The sequence below is a fragment of the Brassica rapa genome, chromosome A07, assembly GCF_000309985.2.
Source record: "Brassica rapa cultivar Chiifu-401-42 chromosome A07, CAAS_Brap_v3.01, whole genome shotgun sequence".
Taxonomy (NCBI): Eukaryota; Viridiplantae; Streptophyta; class Magnoliopsida; order Brassicales; family Brassicaceae; genus Brassica; species Brassica rapa.
The window spans coordinates 11,724,824-11,746,424 of record NC_024801.2 but is presented as its reverse complement, the minus strand read 5'-3'; the positions used below and the strand labels follow the sequence as shown (position 1 = coordinate 11,746,424).

General features: G+C 34.0%; 3 protein-coding genes across 20 annotated transcripts; 1 reads left to right on the top strand and 2 right to left on the bottom strand.

The window, feature by feature from the left end:
- The first annotated feature begins 6 nt into the window (after positions 1 to 6).
- Positions 7 to 15,698, top strand: LOC103829061 (putative F-box/kelch-repeat protein At1g27420). 16 transcript variants are annotated; one of them, XM_033274455.1, is made up of 9 exons: positions 7 to 4,758; positions 4,892 to 9,669; positions 9,778 to 9,933; positions 10,063 to 10,455; positions 10,540 to 10,836; positions 10,971 to 11,050; positions 14,204 to 14,517; positions 14,599 to 14,822; positions 14,911 to 15,698. In XM_033274455.1, the coding sequence occupies exons 5-9, from the start codon at positions 10,803 to 10,805 to the stop codon at positions 15,288 to 15,290; spliced, it is 1,032 nt and encodes a 343-aa protein (XP_033130346.1). In that variant the 5' UTR covers positions 7 to 4,758; positions 4,892 to 9,669; positions 9,778 to 9,933; positions 10,063 to 10,455; positions 10,540 to 10,802; the 3' UTR covers positions 15,291 to 15,698. The 16 variants fall into 16 exon arrangements, with proteins under 16 accessions (XP_033130346.1, XP_033130340.1, XP_033130343.1 ...); XM_033274449.1 differs by having other exon boundaries at positions 7 to 3,820; positions 3,929 to 4,084; positions 4,214 to 4,758; positions 4,892 to 10,836; XM_033274452.1 differs by having other exon boundaries at positions 10,063 to 10,836.
- Positions 15,586 to 16,701, bottom strand: LOC103829062. Of its 2 annotated transcripts, XR_004449053.1 has the most exons (3): positions 16,358 to 16,701; positions 15,768 to 15,984; positions 15,586 to 15,725 (listed from the first exon to the last, which is right to left on the bottom strand). XR_004449053.1 is itself a non-coding variant. In XM_033274458.1 (2 exons), the coding sequence occupies exons 1-2, from the start codon at positions 16,490 to 16,492 to the stop codon at positions 15,898 to 15,900; spliced, it is 222 nt and encodes a 73-aa protein (XP_033130349.1). In that variant the 5' UTR covers positions 16,493 to 16,700; the 3' UTR covers positions 15,616 to 15,897. The 2 variants fall into 2 exon arrangements, 1 of the variants encoding a protein (XP_033130349.1); XM_033274458.1 differs by having other exon boundaries at positions 15,616 to 15,984; positions 16,358 to 16,700.
- Positions 16,702 to 17,398: 697 nt separating this feature from the next.
- Positions 17,399 to 19,467, bottom strand: LOC103829057 (probable beta-1,4-xylosyltransferase IRX10). Of its 2 annotated transcripts, XM_009104724.3 has the most exons (4): positions 18,777 to 19,467; positions 18,461 to 18,702; positions 17,869 to 18,353; positions 17,399 to 17,634 (listed from the first exon to the last, which is right to left on the bottom strand). In XM_009104724.3, exons 1-4 carry the CDS (start codon positions 19,257 to 19,259, stop codon positions 17,606 to 17,608), a joined length of 1,239 nt encoding a protein of 412 aa, XP_009102972.2. In that variant the 5' UTR covers positions 19,260 to 19,467; the 3' UTR covers positions 17,399 to 17,605. The 2 variants fall into 2 exon arrangements, with proteins under 2 accessions (XP_009102972.2, XP_009102971.2); XM_009104723.3 differs by lacking the exon at positions 17,399 to 17,634 and having other exon boundaries at positions 17,667 to 18,353; positions 18,777 to 19,463.
- Positions 19,468 to 21,601: the final 2,134 nt, after the last annotated feature.

Here is a 21,601-nt window from a genome sequence, read left to right as displayed (position 1 = left end):
AACTGACAAAATCCCGAACTGCGTACTTCATATTTTTTATCTTAGATTTTGTATTCTCACGCCGAATGAAACATATAGGGGTAGCGGTGTTCAAGAAAATTATGAACAGTGACTATAAATATGTCTTTTGGTATGATGTTAAATATCGTATAATACGTTGGTACACGTCCTAATTTCTCTTATATATTTATATCAAGTCTCTTCCAAATTTGCAGATATAATAGATGAACACTAAGAGGACTATATACAATTTCATCAGTCTGGACATTGTTCTCCAACCAGATTTTTTATTATTGTACTGTCTCTTTGTTTTTAATCCATCTCAAATACCTTTTTCTTGGTATATGTCTCTATGTAATCTATTTACTTATTTCAGTTTTATTTTTATTTGGGATGAAAAGGGTCAACGCGTTAGAAAGCGGTTTTGGATAGAAGTTTATAAAAATGTTGATGAGGAGTCTAATCAGAATTCAGTAACGTGTACAGATAAAAAACGATTAAAATCAAGTCTGTGTATTTAATTATGTTTCATTCTATTAAAAAAGCAAGAGGACCTTGTGGTTGAGTGATAAATAGACGAACTTAGAACGCTAACACGATTCACATTCGATTTACCAACTGCCCAAAATTAAATCCCATTATTAGCATTTCTGCAGCTCTTGTTTGCTTTACAAGAATAAACTTACGAGGGCGTTGGGCTGCTCTGTTTTTAGCTATAAGATTTTTCTTTTCCAGCTTTAAACATGAAAAGTTGCACACATTATTATTTTTTGAATAAATTTAACACTATATTAAAAAAAATCATATTGTTCATGGACTAAAAGATTTTGCTTTAGGCGGATTTGAATATCCGAAAAGAAAAAAAATTATTCATGGACTGTACTTTGTATTGGGAATTAGTGGCATTTCCATACACAGAGGATACTCCGAGGTTAAAAAATGTCTTATGATTGAAATTGGTCTATCACAAAGCTATATCATTGAGATCAAACCAAATGGGCATTGCATTTACCGAGCAATAGAAAGCCAGCTTTCTACTGAAATTCTATTGTTCGTTAATGTTTCTTGGCTTTCAAGGATCAACTCCAATTTTCAAACGAGAATCATATATAATATGGATTAATATTTTGTTTTTCTTTTCCAACAAATTTAATTTAAGGTACATTTTCTTGCAATCTTATGCAAGATTGTTTTTTTTTTTTTTGAGAAAATCTTATGCAAGATTGTTTGTCATATTATCTGAATAAATATATATCCAAATTCACTATCTTCTTATTTTTATTCATAACTATTCAGATATATTAATTTTTGTTCAGTAGTATTATTACCATTCTAATCAAAATTTGATCCAAAGTCATACAAATATTTCAAATTTAGAACGCTATAGTATTAACACTAGTATGTCCATGTATAGCATGGATCACAATACTAGTATTTAATATTCCCATGTTGCCGATGGCGTCAATTTACCAATCCCACAGTCGTCATCTTTGAAAAGTAAACAGTTGAATATAATCAGTTTAACAAGATAACACTGGGTCAATGTAATCCAAGTGTCATGATCCACGTTACAACACTTGAATACGCTTCCTCTTTTTTATTTAAATACATTAACTTATGAAATTTTTTTTATTTTTTGATAAAGCATTAATTTATGAACATAATAAATGAGATGCAATGAGCTAATAATCCAAGTCGTGAAGAACAAGAAAAATGGAAGAGGAGGAGGAGTCGTGGATCATACCCGGGTTGACGGACGACGTAGCGGCGCTCTGCCTATCACGATTGCCCGTGCTCACACTTTCTTGTCCTTTCTCAGGTCTGCCGGCGATGGAAGACATTCCTCAGGAGCGAGGAACTCAACGCCGTTAGAAAGTTGACCGGGAGGATGGAGGAGTTCATATGTGTGTTCTGATGGAAGATAAGCCTGGCACAATCGTGTACTGGGAAGTTTTCGACAGCTCTGGGAACAAATTGGGACGGATCCGGGATCCCTGACGTCCCTAACCCATAAGAATGTGACTGCTAGCTGACTTTGAAACCACTGACTTGCCCCGGCTATGTTTAACTCATCTTAGTGTCATATAACTAAAAAACAACGAGGTTAAGGATTAACCAAGTAGGTGTTTGTTGCAAAGACCAAGTACCTGACAAAAAAAAAAAGAACTCTTAACGACAATACCAAAAGAAAGCTTCATCATTACTCTTCAAGAAAAAAACTTCTTGGTAAAACTCGAAGCAGACTCAACATGTAAAACCAATACCCAACAACGATGTTCAAACATTATTTTTGTTAAAGAAGGTCAAGACATAGACCATCTAACATATGTCCATTATAATTTATAAATTACTATGCGTCTCTTCTGCCTTACTCATTTTTGACTCCACTGGTACAGCTTTCCGTGTTGCTGGCTGCAGGCGAATATGATGCATCTGATATATGTTTAAATTTTTGTTTAGTTTGGTTTGGATTTTTTCTTATTGTTTGGGTTCTGGATCTTTATTGAGTTAGTGTTACTTTGACATTTTTTTTCTCTGTGATTATGGAGGTTTTATGTTTAGATTATGTATTTTGCTTTAGTTTGGTTAATATTAAGATAAAAATATAGTTGTAAATGAAATAATAGAAAATAGTTTAAAATAATAAAATAACGAAAGTTTATATTATTTTAGCTGTGAATAAATTAAATATTTAAAATACATTTATATTTTTTTACTTATTTCTTTATTTTCGTTTTGCAATTTTTTGAACAATAAAATAGATTATCAAACTTCAAATGATGATGGTTAGTGTGAAAAGGATTAGATAGTGTATAATTAGAAAATAGTGAGCCAAATTGCAATAATCTAAAAGAAGAAAGATTTAAAATGTAAAAAGAGGACACATGTCAACAAACTTCTCTTCTACATGTCATAAGAAGAGAGAAATGTCTATTTTATATATATAGATTTGTTCAATACTAATTGTGATAAGAAATGTTTGTGTTTACTTGTTTCTTAGATTTAAACTAGATTTGGACCCGCGCAACCGCGCAGGTATTAATTTTCATTTTTATTTACATAGACATTTTATTTTTATGTCAAGAATGATGTATATTCAAATGTGTATATAGATTTTTCAAACATACGTTTGTGATTCAATTTTCCGGTTATTCATCAAATTAATCATTTAAAAAATGAGCTATGTATTTGTATTTTCTTTTATATATTTTGTTTGTTGAATTAGTGTTTGATTATTAAACTCATGAATTTTTGAAATCTTGTTTGGTAAAATATAAAATTATTTTTTTCCAAAGATATTGAAGCATTTCACAAAAATCTAGAGTCAAACAAAATAAAACTTATATCTCTTATATTATAATTATAAGATTAATTAATTAAATTTGTTTTTTTTTTGACAAATCCATTATTTTTTCAAAAACTTAACAAATAACATTGACATATATTTTAAATGACTTATAGATATATCTTAAAAAAACGTTAAAACCATGTTATTCTAGAATTTTTAATAACTTATCTTTTTTAATTAAAAAAAAACAATCAAAAGAGAGATTAAATAATGATTGTAATATGGGCCACAATAGTCTATAATCCAATTAATGAGTCCATTAGATTTCAGTTACCTATTTTTTTCCGGGAACAAAACAAACTTTTTGTGAACATACACGCGTCTTTAGCTTCGTTAAGAACCAAGCTGATCTCAGACATCGTTTTTAACTTCCTCACCAAATCGTTAAACATAGATACAGATAAGTTTTCACTTGAATCTAAATGGAAGAAGTTTTTGAAGATCATCACTAACTAACGCTTATCTACAAAGGTTTGGAGATTATTTTAAATTTTTCTAACAACCGATTACTATTTTAGATGATTTTAGGGTTTTGATATGTTGAATCGATATTTGATAGTTTATATCTAAATCATACAGATCGGCGTATAGCTTTAATTGGAGAAGCAACAACGAACCTCAGTTATTGGGTGATCAAGCTTAGTTCCTGAAATATAAAATCTGTTCCCTAAAAGTCTTGGAATCTAATTTGTGTTCGGGGTAGAGGAATAACAGAGACGTTGACAAAAGAGACAGGTACTTTAATATACTAAGTTGATATTGATCTGTTTTGGAGCTTGATCGTAGGATAATCTCAAGCTAATGAAGATATATATTATTTACGATTGTTTCATATTCCTAAGCTCTGTTTTGTTCACTCTGCAGAGAATCATCTTGAAGATGACGGAAATGGAAGATACTGCAAAGTCCTTCTAGTGCAGAGGATCTGTAGAATGATCTTGAGATCAAGAAACAGGGCTCCAGATATTACCCACTGGAAAGTCTCGTACATGGTTTAGGCGTGCAGAGGAACTGTTGAATGATCATGAGTAATGATATTCTCTCAGTGTATATATTAATTTCTCGATCTGCACAACAGAGTGAGTCTTACTAATTCAACATTTTATGCGCAGCCGATTGATTTCGTCAAGCTAACGGATAAATTATACAAACTGTCTCGCAGCCTGCCTGACATGGAAGAACAATTGTGAGGAAGATCGTAAAGAGGCTCCAAGGAAAGCCAAGGATCATTATACTATGGTAACTATCGCCATCAAGCTGGGATAATCTGAGCTTGGTAAAAAACATTTACTTGGTCTCTTTTGTTGCAGGAAAGTTTTGCAGGATCGGGTAACTGACGAATGTTTAATGGAAATCACCGAGTGCTGGCAAAATCATGCTACTTGTCACTCAATTCATGAAAACATCAGGTAAACCACAAAATATTTTTTCATTATCTTATTGATTAATTAGTAAGACAATAGATTAACAACTAAGATTAATTAATTAGTCAAATCTTATATTAAATTTTATTTAATTGTAGACAATATTTCTTTTTCTCAGGAATGATATTGATAACAATGGATTCTAAAAAAGACTCCAGCATAACTCAGCCATTTGACTCTCACTATTCGATAAGTCAGGTTAGTTTTTTAGAACCATTTATCATTTGCTAGTATATCTAAGTGGTTTGGTTAGTATAAGATGGGAAATTTTGTTAGATTAGAACCATTTATCGTTTCCTAGTATATCTAAATGGTTTGGTTAGATAAGAAATGATGTACAACAGATTAATTGGTTTGGCTGTGAGTTGATTGCATGTTGTATATCTTGGTTTAATGATTTTTATTTCGTTGCTATAGTTTTAAAATCTAGAAAATAAATAGACCAATGAAAAGTTATATCAAAAACAACACAAATCCATAAATACGTTGAAAACAGCTTCAACACAAATCTTATCATTCCCAGCAACTTGGACAGTTTGGATGTCACGCAGACTGGATACTTGACCAACTACATCTGTCAAATAATTAATTGCTTAATATTAGTACAATATACATATATTATGTTACAAAATTCTCATTGACTGACTAACCGATCAGGAAGTGAGTATTAAGAGTTCTATTTCCAATATTGTCAAAAGGAGGAAAATTCAGGAACACATCATCACACTCAAAAGTACTTTGGTCTATAGAGGTGTCTTCGATGATAGACATTTTGTAAGTATGGTCTGTGGGACGGTACTGTCCTCTTGCGTGAGACACTGTAAATGTGTCTATGAGTCGCCATTCACCAAGCCGTATTTTACTATCTGTTTTTTTATGAGAGTCTTTCTGGCCGAGTAGTGTATCTTAACACCCTGAAACAAAATAGATCATAAAAATTAGTACATAGACATAGTTATTTAGTTCATAAAGTACATAAACAAAAACTAAAACAGAACATACAACGTATAAAAGGAATCTTACAGTTTCATCTGCGAATATCATCTCAAGGGTATCTCCTCCATAATTGGTTTTCTGCCTCCAGGAGTGAAGCAACTTAACTTGGACTCGCCCTGTTTGTAAGGCTTGACGTCTTTTAGTAACGAAAATGCTTGAATCATAGACATTGCTCAAACTGTTTTAGTTTAGGTGATGGTTGAGGTTAAATGTAGTGCAATCGATATATATATAGATCGCTAGGTTTGTTAGGGTATTTACGGAGAATATACTGTGACTTTAGGAATAAAATTAATTGTAGAAAATTTTAAATCGGTTGTTATGGTTAGTTATATCGTAGATATAAATTATGTGATATATTAGAGGATATTCTTGGTAGTTGTTTGGATATTTCATAGCAAAGTTTTAGGAAACACACACAATATGGTTAGAATATCCTTTTTTAAATGTTACCAGTAATATGATATTGTGAAAATTAGTTGATTCGATATAATCTCTCATTTGGCAAATCCCGGTTATTATTTTAACAGAATCTTAGTTTTGAAAAACTTGTTATGTTGTCCAAGGAATGATCCTTTATTGGACATCGACCATATTCTTGGCATATAATTATTCTAATTTTAAATGTATGAAAAAGATTGTTTAGTTAATGGGTTTTCCACGAATTTAGAGCACAATTAATTATTAATTTAATTTACATGAATTAACCAATTATCATATCTTAAACTTGAAAACGTGCAGGTATACCATGTTCATCTTCTCCAAATGCTCACTGTGTTTAGGTTATTAAGTAATAAGATTATGAACAAATGTTCATGTTCAAGACTAACAATCAAATAACGTAACAGATAATGGAAGAAACATGTTCATTTAACTAATATTTTCATTTTAAACAATATAAGCTTATTCGATTGTCAATTTAAAATCTATTGTTGGAATGTTGTGTGTGAATTCTCACACAAAAGCATTTGATAGCGTAATATCATGGTGGTCAATTAATTTCTGCTACTTTTGATTGATGTATATGACTGCATCTAACTACGTAGCAACAATTCCTTTCCAGTTTCGTATGGAGATATACTATGAAATAAACCTCAAGCATTCATTTCATGTTTCGTTTGCAGAGAGGTTTAGGTTTTGAAAGTATATGGTTTGGGTAAGTTAATCGTGTGTTTAGGAAGAGTAAATATTAAGATGTGGACATGAATTAAATGTGATAAATTCCTAATAGATAGTCCAAAATTAATGTGAAAGATGTAAAATGAATTTCTAGTAATAGGTCCATTAGGTCCATTTTTTAAAAAATCACACATGAATCAAGGTTGTGACTTTCTAGTAATAGGTCTATCTTCTTATTTTTATTCATAACTATTCAGATATATTAATTTTTGTTCAGTAGTATTATTACCATTCTAATCAAAATTTGATCCAAAGTCATACAAATATTTCAAATTTAGAACGCTATAGTATTAACACTAGTATGTCCATGTATAGCATGGATCACAATACTAGTATTTAATATTCCCATGTTGCCGATGGCGTCAATATTACCAATCCCACAGTCGTCATCTTTGAAAAGTAAACAGTTGAATATAATCAGTTTAACAAGATAACACTGGGTCAATGTAATCCAAGTGTCATGATCCACGTTACAACACTTGAATACGCTTCCTCTTTTTTATTTAAATACATTAACTTATGAAATTTTTTTTATTTTTTGATAAAGCATTAATTTATGAACATAATAAATGAGATGCAATGAGCTAATAATCCAAGTCGTGAAGAACAAGAAAAATGGAAGAGGAGGAGGAGTCGTGGATCATACCCGGGTTGACGGACGACGTAGCGGCGCTCTGCCTATCACGATTGCCCGTGCTCACACTTTCTTGTCCTTTCTCAGGTCTGCCGGCGATGGAAGACATTCCTCAGGAGCGAGGAACTCAACGCCGTTAGAAAGTTGACCGGGAGGATGGAGGAGTTCATATGTGTGTTCTGATGGAAGATAAGCCTGGCACAATCGTGTACTGGGAAGTTTTCGACAGCTCTGGGAACAAATTGGGACGGATCCGGGATCCCTGACGTCCCTAACCCATAAGAATGTGACTGCTAGCTGACTTTGAAACCACTGACTTGCCCCGGCTATGTTTAACTCATCTTAGTGTCATATAACTAAAAAACAACGAGGTTAAGGATTAACCAAGTAGGTGTTTGTTGCAAAGACAAGTACCTGACAAAAAAAAAAAGAACTCTTAACGACAATACCAAAAGAAAGCTTCATCATTACTCTTCAAGAAAAAAACTTCTTGGTAAAACTCGAAGCAGACTCAACATGTAAAACCAATACCCAACAACGATGTTCAAACATTATTTTTGTTAAAGAAGGTCAAGACATAGACCATCTAACATATGTCCATTATAATTTATAAATTACTATGCGTCTCTTCTGCCTTACTCATTTTTGACTCCACTGGTACAGCTTTCCGTGTTGCTGGCTGCAGGCGAATATGATGCATCTGATATATGTTTAAATTTTTGTTTAGTTTGGTTTGGATTTTTTCTTATTGTTTGGGTTCTGGATCTTTATTGAGTTAGTGTTACTTTGACATTTTTTTTCTCTGTGATTATGGAGGTTTTATGTTTAGATTATGTATTTTGCTTTAGTTTGGTTAATATTAAGATAAAAATATAGTTGTAAATGAAATAATAGAAAATAGTTTAAAATAATAAAATAACGAAAGTTTATATTATTTTTAGCTGTGAATAAATTAAATATTTAAAATACATTTATATTTTTTTACTTATTTCTTTATTTTCGTTTTGCAATTTTTTGAACAATAAAATAGATTATCAAACTTCAAATGATGATGGTTAGTGTGAAAAGGATTAGATAGTGTATAATTAGAAAATAGTGAGCCAAATTGCAATAATCTAAAAGAAGAAAGATTTAAAATGTAAAAAGAGGACACATGTCAACAAACTTCTCTTCTACATGTCATAAGAAGAGAGAAATGTCTATTATATATATATAGATTTGTTCAATACTAATTGTGATAAGAAATGTTTGTGTTTACTTGTTTCTTAGATTTAAACTAGATTTGGACCCGCGCAACCGCGCGGGTATTAATTTTCATTTTTATCTACATAGACATTTTATTTTTATGTCAAGAATGATATATATTCAAATGTGTATATAGATTTTTCAAACATACGTTTGTGATTCAATTTTCCGGTTATTCATCAAATTAATCATTTAAAAAATGAGCTATGTATTTGTATTTTCTTTTATATATTTTGTTTGTTGAATTAGTGTTTGATTATTAAACTCATGAATTTTTGAAATCTTGTTTGGTAAAATATAAAATTATTTTTTTCCAAAGATATTGAAGCATTTCACAAAAATCTAGAGTCAAACAAAATAAAACTTATATCTCTTATATTATAATTATAAGATTAATTAATTAAATTTGTTTTTTTTTTGACAAATCCATTATTTTTTCAAAAACTTAACAAATAACATTGACATATATTTTAAATGACTTATAGATATATCTTAAAAAAACGTTAAAACCATGTTATTCTAGAATTTTTAATAACTTATCTTTTTTAATTAAAAAAAACAATCGAAAGAGAGATTAAATAATGATTGTAATATGGGCCACAATAGTCTATAATCCAATTAATGAGTCCATTAGATTTCAGTTACCTATTTTTTTCCGGGAACAAAACAAACTTTTTGTGAACATACACGCGTCTTTAGCTTCGTTAAGAACCAAGCTGATCTCAGACATCGTTTTTAACTTCCTCACCAAATCGTTAAACATAGATACAGATAAGTTTTCACTTGAATCTAAATGGAAGAAGTTTTTGAAGATCATCACTAACTAACGCTTATCTACAAAGGTTTGGAGATTATTTTAAATTTTTCTAACAACCGATTACTATTTTAGATGATTTTAGGGTTTTGATATGTTGAATCGATATTTGATAGTTTATATCTAAATCATACAGATCGGCGTATAGCTTTAATTGGAGAAGCAACAACGAACCTCAGTTATTGGGTGATCAAGCTTAGTTCCTGAAATATAAAATCTGTTCCCTAAAAGTCTTGGAATCTAATTTGTGTTCGGGGTAGAGGAATAACAGAGACGTTGACAAAAGAGACAGGTACTTTAATATACTAAGTTGATATTGATCTGTTTTGGAGCTTGATTGTAGGATAATCTCAAGCTAATGAAGATATATATTATTTACGATTGTTTCATATTCCTAAGCTCTGTTTTGTTCACTCTGCAGAGAATCATCTTGAAGATGACGGAAATGGAAGATACTGCAAAATCCTTCTAGTGCAGAGGATCTGTAGAATGATCTTGAGATCAAGAAACAGGGCTCCAGATATTACCCACTGGAAAGTCTCGTACATGGTTTAGGCGTGCAGAGGAACTGTTGAATGATCATGAGTAATGATATTCTCTCAGTGTATATATTAATTTCTCGATCTGCACAACAGAGTGAGTCTTACTAATTCAACATTTTGAAGATGACGGAAATGGAAGATACTGCAAAATCCTTCTAGTGCAGAGGATCTGTAGAATGATCTTGAGATCAAGAAACAGGGCTCCAGATATTACCCACTGGAAAGTCTCGTACATGGTTTAGGCGTGCAGAGGAACTGTTGAATGATCATGAGTAATGATATTCTCTCAGTGTATATATTAATTTATCGATCTGCACAACAGAGTGAGTCTTACTAATTCAACATTTTATGCGCAGCCGATTGATTTCGTCAAGCTAACGGATAAATTATACAAACTGTCTCGCAGCCTGCCTGACATGGAAGAACAATTGTGAGGAAGATCGTAAAGAGGCTCCAAGGAAAGCCAAGGATCATTATACTATGGTAACTATCGCCATCAAGCTGGGATAATCTGAGCTTGGTAAAAAACATTTACTTGGTCTCTTTTGTTGCAGGAAAGTTTTGCAGGATCGGGTAACTGACGAATGTTTAATGGAAATCACCGAGTGCTGGAAAAATCATGCTACTTGTCACTCAATTCATGAAAACATCAGGTAAACCACAAAATATTTTTTTCATTATCTTATTGATTAATTAGTAAGACAATAGATTAACTACTAAGATTAATTAATTAGTTAAATCTTATATTAAATCTTATTTAATTGTAGACAATATTTCTTTTTCTCAGGAATGATATTGATAACAATGGATTCTAAAAAAGACTCCAGCATAACTCAGCCATTTGACTCTCACTATTCGATAAGTCAGGTTAGTTTTTTAGAACCATTTATCATTTGCTAGTATATCTAAGTGGTTTGGTTAGTATAAGATGGGAAATTTTGTTAGATTAGAACCATTTATCGTTTCCTAGTATATCTAAATGGTTTGGTTAGATAAGAAATGATGTACAACAGATTAATTGGTTTGGCTGTGAGTTGATTGCATGTTGTATATCTTGGTTTAATGGTTTTTATTTCGTTGCTATAGTTTTAAAATCTAGAAAATAAATAGACCAATGAAAAGTTATATCAAAAACAACACAAATCCATAAATACGTTGAAAACAGCTTCAACACAAATCTTATCATTCCCAGCAACTTGGACAGTTTGGATGTCACGCAGACTGGATACTTGACCAACTACATCTGTCAAATAATTAATTGCTTAATATTAGTACAATATACATATATTATGTTAAAAAAATATCATTGACTGACTAACCGATCAGGAAGTGAGTATTAAGAGTTCTATTTCCAATATTGTCAAAAGGAGGAAAATTCAGGAACACATCATCACACTCAAAAGTACTTTGGTCTATAGAGGTGTCTTCGATGATAGACATTTTGTAAGTATGGTCTGTGGGACGGTACTGTCCTCTTGCGTGAGACACTGTAAATGTGTCTATGAGTCGCCATTCACCAAGCCGTATTTTACTATCTGTTTTTTTTATGAGAGTCTTTCTGGCTGAGCAGTGTATCTTAACACCCTGAAACAAAATAGATCATAAAAATTAGTACATAGACATAGTTATTTAGTTCATAAAGTACATAAACAAAAACTAAAACAGAACATACAACGTATAAAAGGAATCTTACAGTTTCATCTGCGAATATCATCTCAAGGGTATCTCCTCCATAATTGGTTTTCTGCCTCCAGGAGTGAAGCAACTTAACTTGGACTCGCCCTGTTTGTAAGGGTTGACGTCTTTTAGTAACGAAAATGCTTGAATCATAGACATTGCTCAAACTGTTTTAGTTTAGGTGATGGTTGAGGTTAAATGTAGTGCAATCGATATATATATATAGATCGCTAGGTTTGTTAGGGTATTTACGGAGAATATACTGTGACTTTAGGAATAAAATTAATTGTAGAAAATTTTAAATCGGTTGTTATGGTTAGTTATATCGTAGATATAAATTATGTGATATATTAGAGGATATTCTTGGTAGTTGTTTGGATATTTCATAGCAAAGCTTTAGGAAACACACACAATATGGTTAGAATATCCTTTTTTAAATGTTACCAGTAATATGATATTGTGAAAATTAGTTGATTCGATATAATCTCTCATTTGGCAAATCCCGGTTATTATTTTAACAGAATCTTAGTTTTGAAAAACTTGTTATGTTGTCCAAGGAATGATCCTTTATTGGACATCGACCATATTCTTGGCATATAATTATTCTAATTTTAAATGTATGAAAAAGATTGTTTAGTTAACGGGTTTTCCACGAATTTAGAGCATAATTAATTATTAATTTAATTTACATGAATTAACCAATTATCATATCTTAAACTTGAAAACGTGCAGGTATACCATGTTCATCTTCTCCAAATGCTCACTGTGTTTAGGTTATTAAGTAATAAGATTATGAACAAATGTTCATGTTCAAGACTAACAATCAAATAACGTAACAGATAATGGAAGAAACATGTTCATTTAACTAATATTTTCATTTTAAACAATATAAGCTTATTCGATTGTCAATTTAAAATCTATTGTTGGAATGTTGTGTGTGAATTCTCACACAAAAGCATTTGATAGCGTAATATCATGGTGGTCAATTAATTTCTGCTACTTTTGATTGATGTATATGACTGCATCTAACTACGTAGCAACAATTCCTTTCCAGTTTCGTATGGAGATATACTATGAAACAAACCTCAAGCATTCATTTCATGTTTCGTTTGCAGAGAGGTTTAGGTTTTGAAAGTAGATGGTTTGGGTAAGTTAATCGTGTGTTTAGGAAGAGTAAATATTAAGATGTGGACATGAATTAAATGTGATAAATTCCTAATAGATAGTCCAAAATTAATATAAAAGATGTAAAATGAATTTCTAGTAATAGGTCCATTAGGTCCATTTTTTAAAAAATCAGACATGAATCAAGATTGTGACTTCTGTTTTAATATATAAGATGAATGACAAGGAATTATATCTAACAAATATTATTAATAAATAGTATAATTTATAAGGTATTAATAGGAAACCGTTTAGATCTATTTGATGTTGAAACTAAGAGATTTTTTTTTGTCTGTAGAGATATTATATTTATTGAGGGAACTTTATTTTTACTAAAAATACATGCAACGCAAAGAGAATAAAGTGTATACATATCTAATGTATCATTGGGTAATGATCTCTGATGTGTTAGATTTCGGTTTGTCATAGAATTATAATTTAGAACTATATGACACTAAATGGATTAGTTCAAATCTCTTATACTGTTAATTATTTCTCATCGAACTAGCCATGCCCCATTAATCTCTATGTAATTCCAATAACTTTGAAACCGAGCAGAGCTAGATCAATCTACCTCCCTTTTTTTTTCCTTTCTTCTTCTCATCACATTCGCTTGGATAAGAAGATGACTATGCTGCCACTTTCTTCATGCTGCTGCTACTACTACTACCCTTCTTCAACATTCTTACTGAACGATGCCTCTGACTTCAATGGTCCTCTGTTTCTGGCTGCTCGGTTTGATTTCACCAAACCGTGAATTTGATTTTGAAACTTGACTCGGTTTGATTATAGTCTACAGAAATTAATATACAAATAACCAATCATTCTCATGTTTGCGAATGGTGTCAATATTACAAATCCCATAGGCCATAGTCGTTATCTTTGAAAGTAAACAGTTAACTATGATTAGTTTTGCAAGATATAATAACAGTTGGTCAATGTAATCCAAGTGACTTGGTCCACGTTACAACAGTTGAATATGATGATTACTGTTTTTAAAATAGAAATTTTTCTGAATATAATAAATGCATGCAATGGACTGGAGCTTTAGAATCCAAGTCGTAACGAACAAGTAAAATGGAGTCGTCGTCGTCGTGGATCATACCCGGCTTGACGGACGACGTCGCGGCGCTCTGCCTTTCACGAATCCCGCGCTCAAACTTCCGTCTCCTTTCTCAGGTATGCCGGCGATGGAAGACATTCCTCAGGAGCGAGCATTTCACCGCCGTTAGAAAGTTGACCGGGAGGATGGAGGAGTTCATGTGTGTTCTGATGGAAGATAAGCCTGGCACAAGCGTGTACTGGGAAGTTTTCGACAGCTCGGGGAACAAACTGGGACCGATCCCTAACATCCCTGACCCTGGGCCACTGAAGTGGGGCTACGGCGTCACGGTGCTTAACGAGAAGATCTTGTTCATCGGTGGATTTACGGGGAATATTGGCACTCCCCATGCTTCCCCTGATGTTTACGAGTTCAGTCCTGCTACTAACAGGTCTTCCATCTGAATCTCTCTTCTCTTACAAATCTGATCAAATATGTGACATATTTGTTCATGTCGGAATGATATAAACAGCTGGAGAAAACTGGGAGACATGAACATACCACGTTACAGCTTTTCATTAGCTGAAGTGGACGGCCTTTTGTATGTGGTCCAAGGCTTTAGCAATGATGGTTATTGCCTTTTCAACACTGAAGTATACAACCCGAAAACCAACCAATGGAGGCTTATGGATGGTCCAAACATCCAGGTCGCCATTGGTTTTGCATTCTCCTTCAAGTCCAAACTCTACGTTTTAGGTATGTAGGAACAAGAAAATGCCAACAACGGGTTTAACTAAGTTTTTTATTTATTTATTTTTGAAATAATTGATGATGATCTGTTCAGACAATGGAACGGCCACAATCGACATGTATGACACCAAAACGAAGACATGGGAAATGTTAGAATCAAATGAATTAGCGGCTGTTTATTCCTACACTGTTGTGAGGAACAAAGTGTATTTCCTGGACAGCGAAAGGCCTGGACGTCTGGGAGTGTTTGATCCAGAGGAGAACTCATGGACCAGGGTGTTTGTGCCTACAGAGCCGAGAGGTTTCCAGTCCAAATTGGGGCAATGGAACAATAAAGTTCTGCTGTTTTTACGGGGTTCTGTTGGTAAGACCATAATTAATGATTTTAATAAAGAGGAAGGGTCCGAGTGGAGAGACTGTGATCAGATTAAACTATCTGGTTATCACGTCTACAGTGTTCTCATCAAGTTCTGATTCCCCCTTCGACTTCATCCTTTTCTCTAGTGTGTGTGTGTGTGTCTGGTCACAATGCCCCCTCAACTTTGTCAATGATTCCTACATGTTTGGTGTGTAATGAACAAACATTAAGTTTTGATATGGTTTGTATTTACAATTGTTGGTATGAATATTAGGCATGTGCAAAATGTGATATTTTGTTGCGAGTTGTACGAAAAGAGTAAGAGAGTGTCAGAAATCATCAGGGGGGGTGTGAATCTCGCCCATAAGAATGCAATTGCTAGTGACAACGAAACCATTGACTTGACCAGTCTGTGTTCAACTCATCATAGATAGTGTCATATAAATAAACAACGTGGTTAAGGATTAACCAAGTTGGTGCGTGCTTGTTGCAAAGACAAGTATCGGAGTAGCTGACAAAAAAAATTCTTAAATGACAATAACAAAAGAAAGCACCATTACTCTTCAAAAATCTTCTTTTGTAAAACTCGTTGCAGATTCAACATATAAAAACAATAACCCAACAAGACAATGTTCATATTTTATTTTTGTTAAAAACCCCATGTCAAGAAGGAAGGAGACTTCATCTACCATTGTAAATTACTAGGCTTATCTTCGGCCTTACTCATTTTTTAACCGCACTGGTACAGCATTCTGTCTTGCTAAATCCCGATGCATCTGATGCACCGCACGCCTTTAGAACAGCTTCATTCTGCAAGAGAATCTCAAAACTATTAGAACTACTAGTGTTGAAGAAGATCCTAATAAGCATATTAAGAGATCGAAAAGCTTTTGCATGATACCTCAAAAGTCAAAACAGAAACAATGACTTAGAAGAAAGTATTTGTCTCGTTGATAATATTAGCTAATAATGCAAATTCTAAGGCCTTATCAAGAAATAAAATCTTGAGCAGCATAACCACGAATAATCAAAACATGAGGAAACCAAATCATACAAACTAAACTTAAGATATAACCGGTTTACAATGAAACTCGTAAAATTGAATTGAATCCCAATGAACAAGAAAAGCCATAAATAAACCCTAAAAAAAGATGGAGAAGAAGAAGAGAGAGCTACCTCATACCTGCCAAACGCGACGGAGGCGGGTTTTGGCATTGGCTTTACGAGTAGAGGTAAGCTTGATTCGCTTCCAAATGAGACCCCCCGAATCATGCTTCTTCACAATCTCCATCACCCGTGTTCCCCAAAACGCACCCATTCCTCTGCCGCCTCTCTCTCTCTCCGGAATACACAAAGCAAAAGAGGGTCTTAGACTAGTTTGGGCTTTTTCGCTCTGTCATCACATTGCTTAGTAGACTATGCGGCCCATTTTACAACTACAGACTTATCAGTTTTGCCGAGTACTACCTACCTTTCGCACTTTTATCTGGAACCAAAAAGGAAGTTTCGCCTTTGGATCTCGCTAATTATCCGAACAAGGATCTTATATCTCTAGAATTAAAGAACCAAACAAAACTGAAACCAAACGAAGAATCGAATAAATACCTACCTTTCTAAAATATATATTTATAAATATTCATAATTATTTAGTTTTAAAATAATCAAATAAATACCCAAAAACCTAAATTACCAAAATATTTTTATCAAAAATATTTAAAATTATCCGAATTATCTAATTTTTTATCCAAAAATCCAAATATTTAATCCGAAAATTCAAATTTTATGATTTTTAACTCAAATTTACTGAAAGCCAGAACCGAATGAGATACAAAATTATCTCGAATATTAACCGGTTCTTTGTTATCCGAACTGAACCAAATTTTCTAAATATCTGAACATATTACATGTTGGTAAACTAATTATATTGTGTTCAAAAAAAAGTAAACTAATTAGATAAATCCTTAAATGCATAATTGACAGATAACTTGACCAGTTTTGTCGTCGTGTGTTTAACTCACATTCAAATTCGGCAGTGTATGTGAGTAAGTTGTCAGAAACATAGCATTTTGTGGACACCAATAGTGCCTACTACTTTCAATCTCAAGTCTATTTTTAGTGATCAAGGATTTTGGAAATTAATTGTGTTGAGAAAGTTAGATTAACTTACATGCTGTCTCATGGAAGTAAGAGACGGGTGTTATAATGAAGCTGTGAAGACAAAATAAGTGGTATGATCGACCAAAGACAGAGGTGTACATTCATCTTTTGATCTATGTATCTCGAATTCTCGATTGAAGTTATCTACAAAAAGAATCCACCGGAAAAATAGTACTAGTTTGTTTTTAAATGCTGAAACAAAAAACAACATATGCTCTTTATCTCAAAAAGGTGAAACCCAAGAAATTACAACAAGACACAACGCTCTTTGAATTTACCACGGCTTAAGGTCACCAACAGGACCAGCGGTCCAGTTCATCTTTTGATCTATTATATATCTCGAATTCTCAATTCATGTTATCTACAAAAATAATCCACCGGAGAAAGAGTACTACTGTTTTTTTAAATGCTGAAAACAACAACAACAACAACATATGCTCTTTTCTCAAAAATAAACTCTTAGGTGAAAACCCCAAGACAATACAACAAGACACAACGCTCTTTGAATTTACCACGGCTTAAGGTCACCAACAGGACCAGCGGTCCAGTTCAGTACCTTCTCACCCGCTTTCAAGTATACACTTCCGTCATGTGGTAACTTCCTGGCTAACCCGTTAAGTATCTGATGGAATGCATCCCCTGGTTGCGCCGGTTGAGGGAAGAGCATGGCTTGTTTCATCGAAGGATTCGCTAGGAGTCTCTGTTTCCTGAGGATCACTTCTGTTGGTATTGAGGTTAGGATCGTGTCTAGCTCAGGGACGTCTTTCTCCGCAACAAAGACTCCTATCTCTTCCCAGGGGATGGCGTCCGCGAAAGGCAGTACAATGTCGTCCGCTATGATGACTGGAATGCACCCAAACACAACCGCTTCAACCAGCCTCGGACTCCATGGAGCCCATCCTAGAGGACATAGACAGAAGATGGATCTCTGCATGTCTTCGTAGTATGTTGTCGGGTGGTCTGTCGAGATGTCGAATAGAGGGTTGTTCTTGAAGTTCTCCCACACCGCTGCTCTTGCGCCTCTACACAAAGAGACAGAAGTTAACATTCAGCAGACTCCAAAACAAAATTTGATCCTATATGTTCTAATGAAGAATATGGTTAAACTGTGATTGATCTTTCTATGTACCTTGCATAATAGCCCCCTTCAGGGTCGTTGTTAACATCGTAGAACAAACCACGGAAGTAAACAAAGATAGAGCGTGGAACGTCAGGAGGAATAAGATGGGCGTGCATCTTCTGCGGTGGTGCAAAAGGAGGAATAGTGATGGAGCCTTGGTCCAAACACACATGGTTCCTCTGACCAAACGTCTGAACCAAAGTAGCACGCTTGAGTAGCGGAAGTATCCCTCTTTCAATAGCCTTTTCTTCCTGTTTAACATACAAATCTCCACACTCAAACTATATTCTACAATATTATCCAATAAACTCAAATGCAAATCTACCTGGTAATGGAAGCAAGCTCCGAAGTCATGAGGCACAACAAAGAAGTGATCAGCACCTTCTGTCTTATTCCAATACGGCCAGTTCGACGAGATTAGCTGAATAGCGCTTCTCATCATACGCGGGGACTTAAAAGGCAAGGGCAAGCCGGTAGGAGTGAGGTCGCAAGTAGGGTAGATAGGAGAGTAGAACCAATCAGCTTCATCGGGGTTAAGCGTTCGGACAGGACTAGACAAGAGGAACCTGTGCATAAAGATCTCAGCAGCGAACATGTGGGTGAGACAACGAGGGTCCTTTTGAAGTAGCTTCTTGTTGTACTTGCTTGGAAGCTCGTATACGTAGACCTTAAGCTTCCCCACTGGATTGTCCTCCAACACATCACCAGCACTTCCTGAGATTCGCTCTGTTCGAACGTTATGTTGAGCGGAAGAAGCGGAGAAGAAGAGGAAGAGGAGAATGGCGGAGAGGGAGAGGCGATTCGTCATAGTGGAAGGAGATGAGTGGGTTGTGCTGGTCTCCAGAGAGGAGGAGGAGAAGGGATTTAAGGGAAGAGTATCGTTGGGAGGTCATGGGGGGGAGTGGTTGACGAGTTTACTTCCAGATTAGGTTTTAGGGGTTTTTTTTTATTAAAGAAGCTAATTTGAAAGTGAAACGGAGAAGACGATGGAAAACGAAATAGCTTCAAGTTACAGTTATGTTGAAATTTTTGCTTGTTGTATACGATTATGGTTTTGACTAAAATGTCCATTGGGCCTTGTTAAAATCCACTGGCCCATTGTGTAGCATTTGTCGAGCTTAACAGACTTGCAAAACTCATGAGTCACACTACTCATAGGTTTAGTTAGCTACTATACTTGTAACAAGAGCCGTTTCTGAAGCCTAAAATGAATGAGTTGGGTTCGAGTTGCGAGTGATGTTAAATAGTTAATGACTTGTCTGTGTAATTATCCTAGACTAGATGAATTATCTGAATGCAACTATGATCGTTTTTTTAACTTGCATATGTATCTAGGTGGATTTGTTAATAAAATAACTAAAATAACTTTTTTTTTATGTTTCAGCGGAAAAATAGTACTTTTACGATTATGGCAGAAAATACGTTTTGGCGGAAAAATGTGTTTTTGACGAAAAAATACGTTTTGCGGGTTTGACAGAATTTTCCCGGTTTTGGTGGGAAAATACGTTTTTACGGTTTTGGCAGGAAAATACGTTTTTCGGTTTCGGCGGGAAAATGTGTTTTCCGGTTTTGGCGGAAAATGCGTTTTTCCGGTTTTGGCGGAAAATGCGTTTTTCCGGTTTTCGCGGGAAAATTGCGTTTTTTCGATTTCAGAGGGAAAATGCGTTTTCCGGTTTTGGCGGGAAAATATTTTTTTCCCCGGTTTTTGCGGGAAAATTGCGTTTTTTCGATTTCAGAGGGAAAATGCGTTTTCCGGTTTTGGCGGGAAAATATTTTTTTTCGGTTTTGGCGGGAAAATATGTTTTTTTTACGATTTTGGCGAGAAAATGCGTTTTTTAAGGTTTCGGCGGAAAAATGCTTTTTCCGGTTTTCGCGGGAAAATTATGTTTTCCCGGTTTTTGCGGGAAAAATGCGTTTTTCGGTTTTGACTGGAAAATGCGTTTTACGGTTTTGGCGGAAAATGCATTTTTCCGGTTTTCGCGGGAAAATTGTGTTTTCCGGTTTTTGCAGGAAATTTACGTTTTTCTGGTTTTGGTGGGTAAATGTTTTTTGCGGTTTTGGTCAAAAAATGCTGAAAAGTGTGGTTTTACTGGTTTGACCGAAAAGTGTGTGTTTTATGAAAATATGTGTTTTACGCTTTTTGAGGGAAACACACATTTTACGGTTTTGGCGGGAAAGAGTGTTTTTCAGTTTTTGCGGAAAAATATATTTTTCGGTTATGGCGTAAAAATATATTTGCAAAAAATAGAATTTACGGTTTGAAAATAATATTTTGATTTGAAAATATTATTTTTGTCATTTATCATTTTGGACTGAATTAGATGCATCTGCATCCAGATGCACCATCAAAACTCATCTTCATTTGGGTGAAAATTTGAGATGAATTTTTAAAAATTCAACTGGTTAATCTATTTGGATGTTACATAAAACGAACATCAATTTGCATCTTTACCCAGATTACCTCGGTGAGCAAATGAACAGCACCAGAGTAGAAGTGAAGATGGTGGAGTCTGCATGCGTGATTGAGTTACCAGAGCTGAAGGGAAGGGATAAACTAGGACAGACGCCGCTTTTTATTCTTGTAACCTCCGATTAGGGGTGGGCGTTCGGGTACCCGTTCGGGTTCGGATCGGGTATTTTGGATTTTCGGGTATTTCGGTATAGAGGTGTAGAACCCGTTCGGGTATTTCTGTACTTCGGGTCGGGTTCGGGTATTTTAAGTTCGGTTTCGGTTATTTCGGATCGGGTTCGGATATTTAGATTTTGAAGAAAAAAAAATGAAAATTTTCATTTCTAAAATTTCTTGTATTTAAATATATAACTTTTCACTTAACTATTTTTTTATTTTTAATAGATTGCATGGTTAATAGATTTGGACATAACATTTTCAAACTAAAAAGACATTAATTTGGTTATTGTTTTTAAATTTTGGATGTAACTTTTTGTTAATTGCTGAAATAAAAAGTTTGACATGCATTTTAAGCGAATAACAAATCATCTTCTACGTAATTGTATGTATATCATATGAATTTAAAGTATGTGTAGTATCAATATAAATATTTTATATAAAATGAAAGATGTAAACTATAAATATAAGGTTAATTATCATATGTTCGGTTATTTTCGGATATCCATTCGGGTTCGGATATT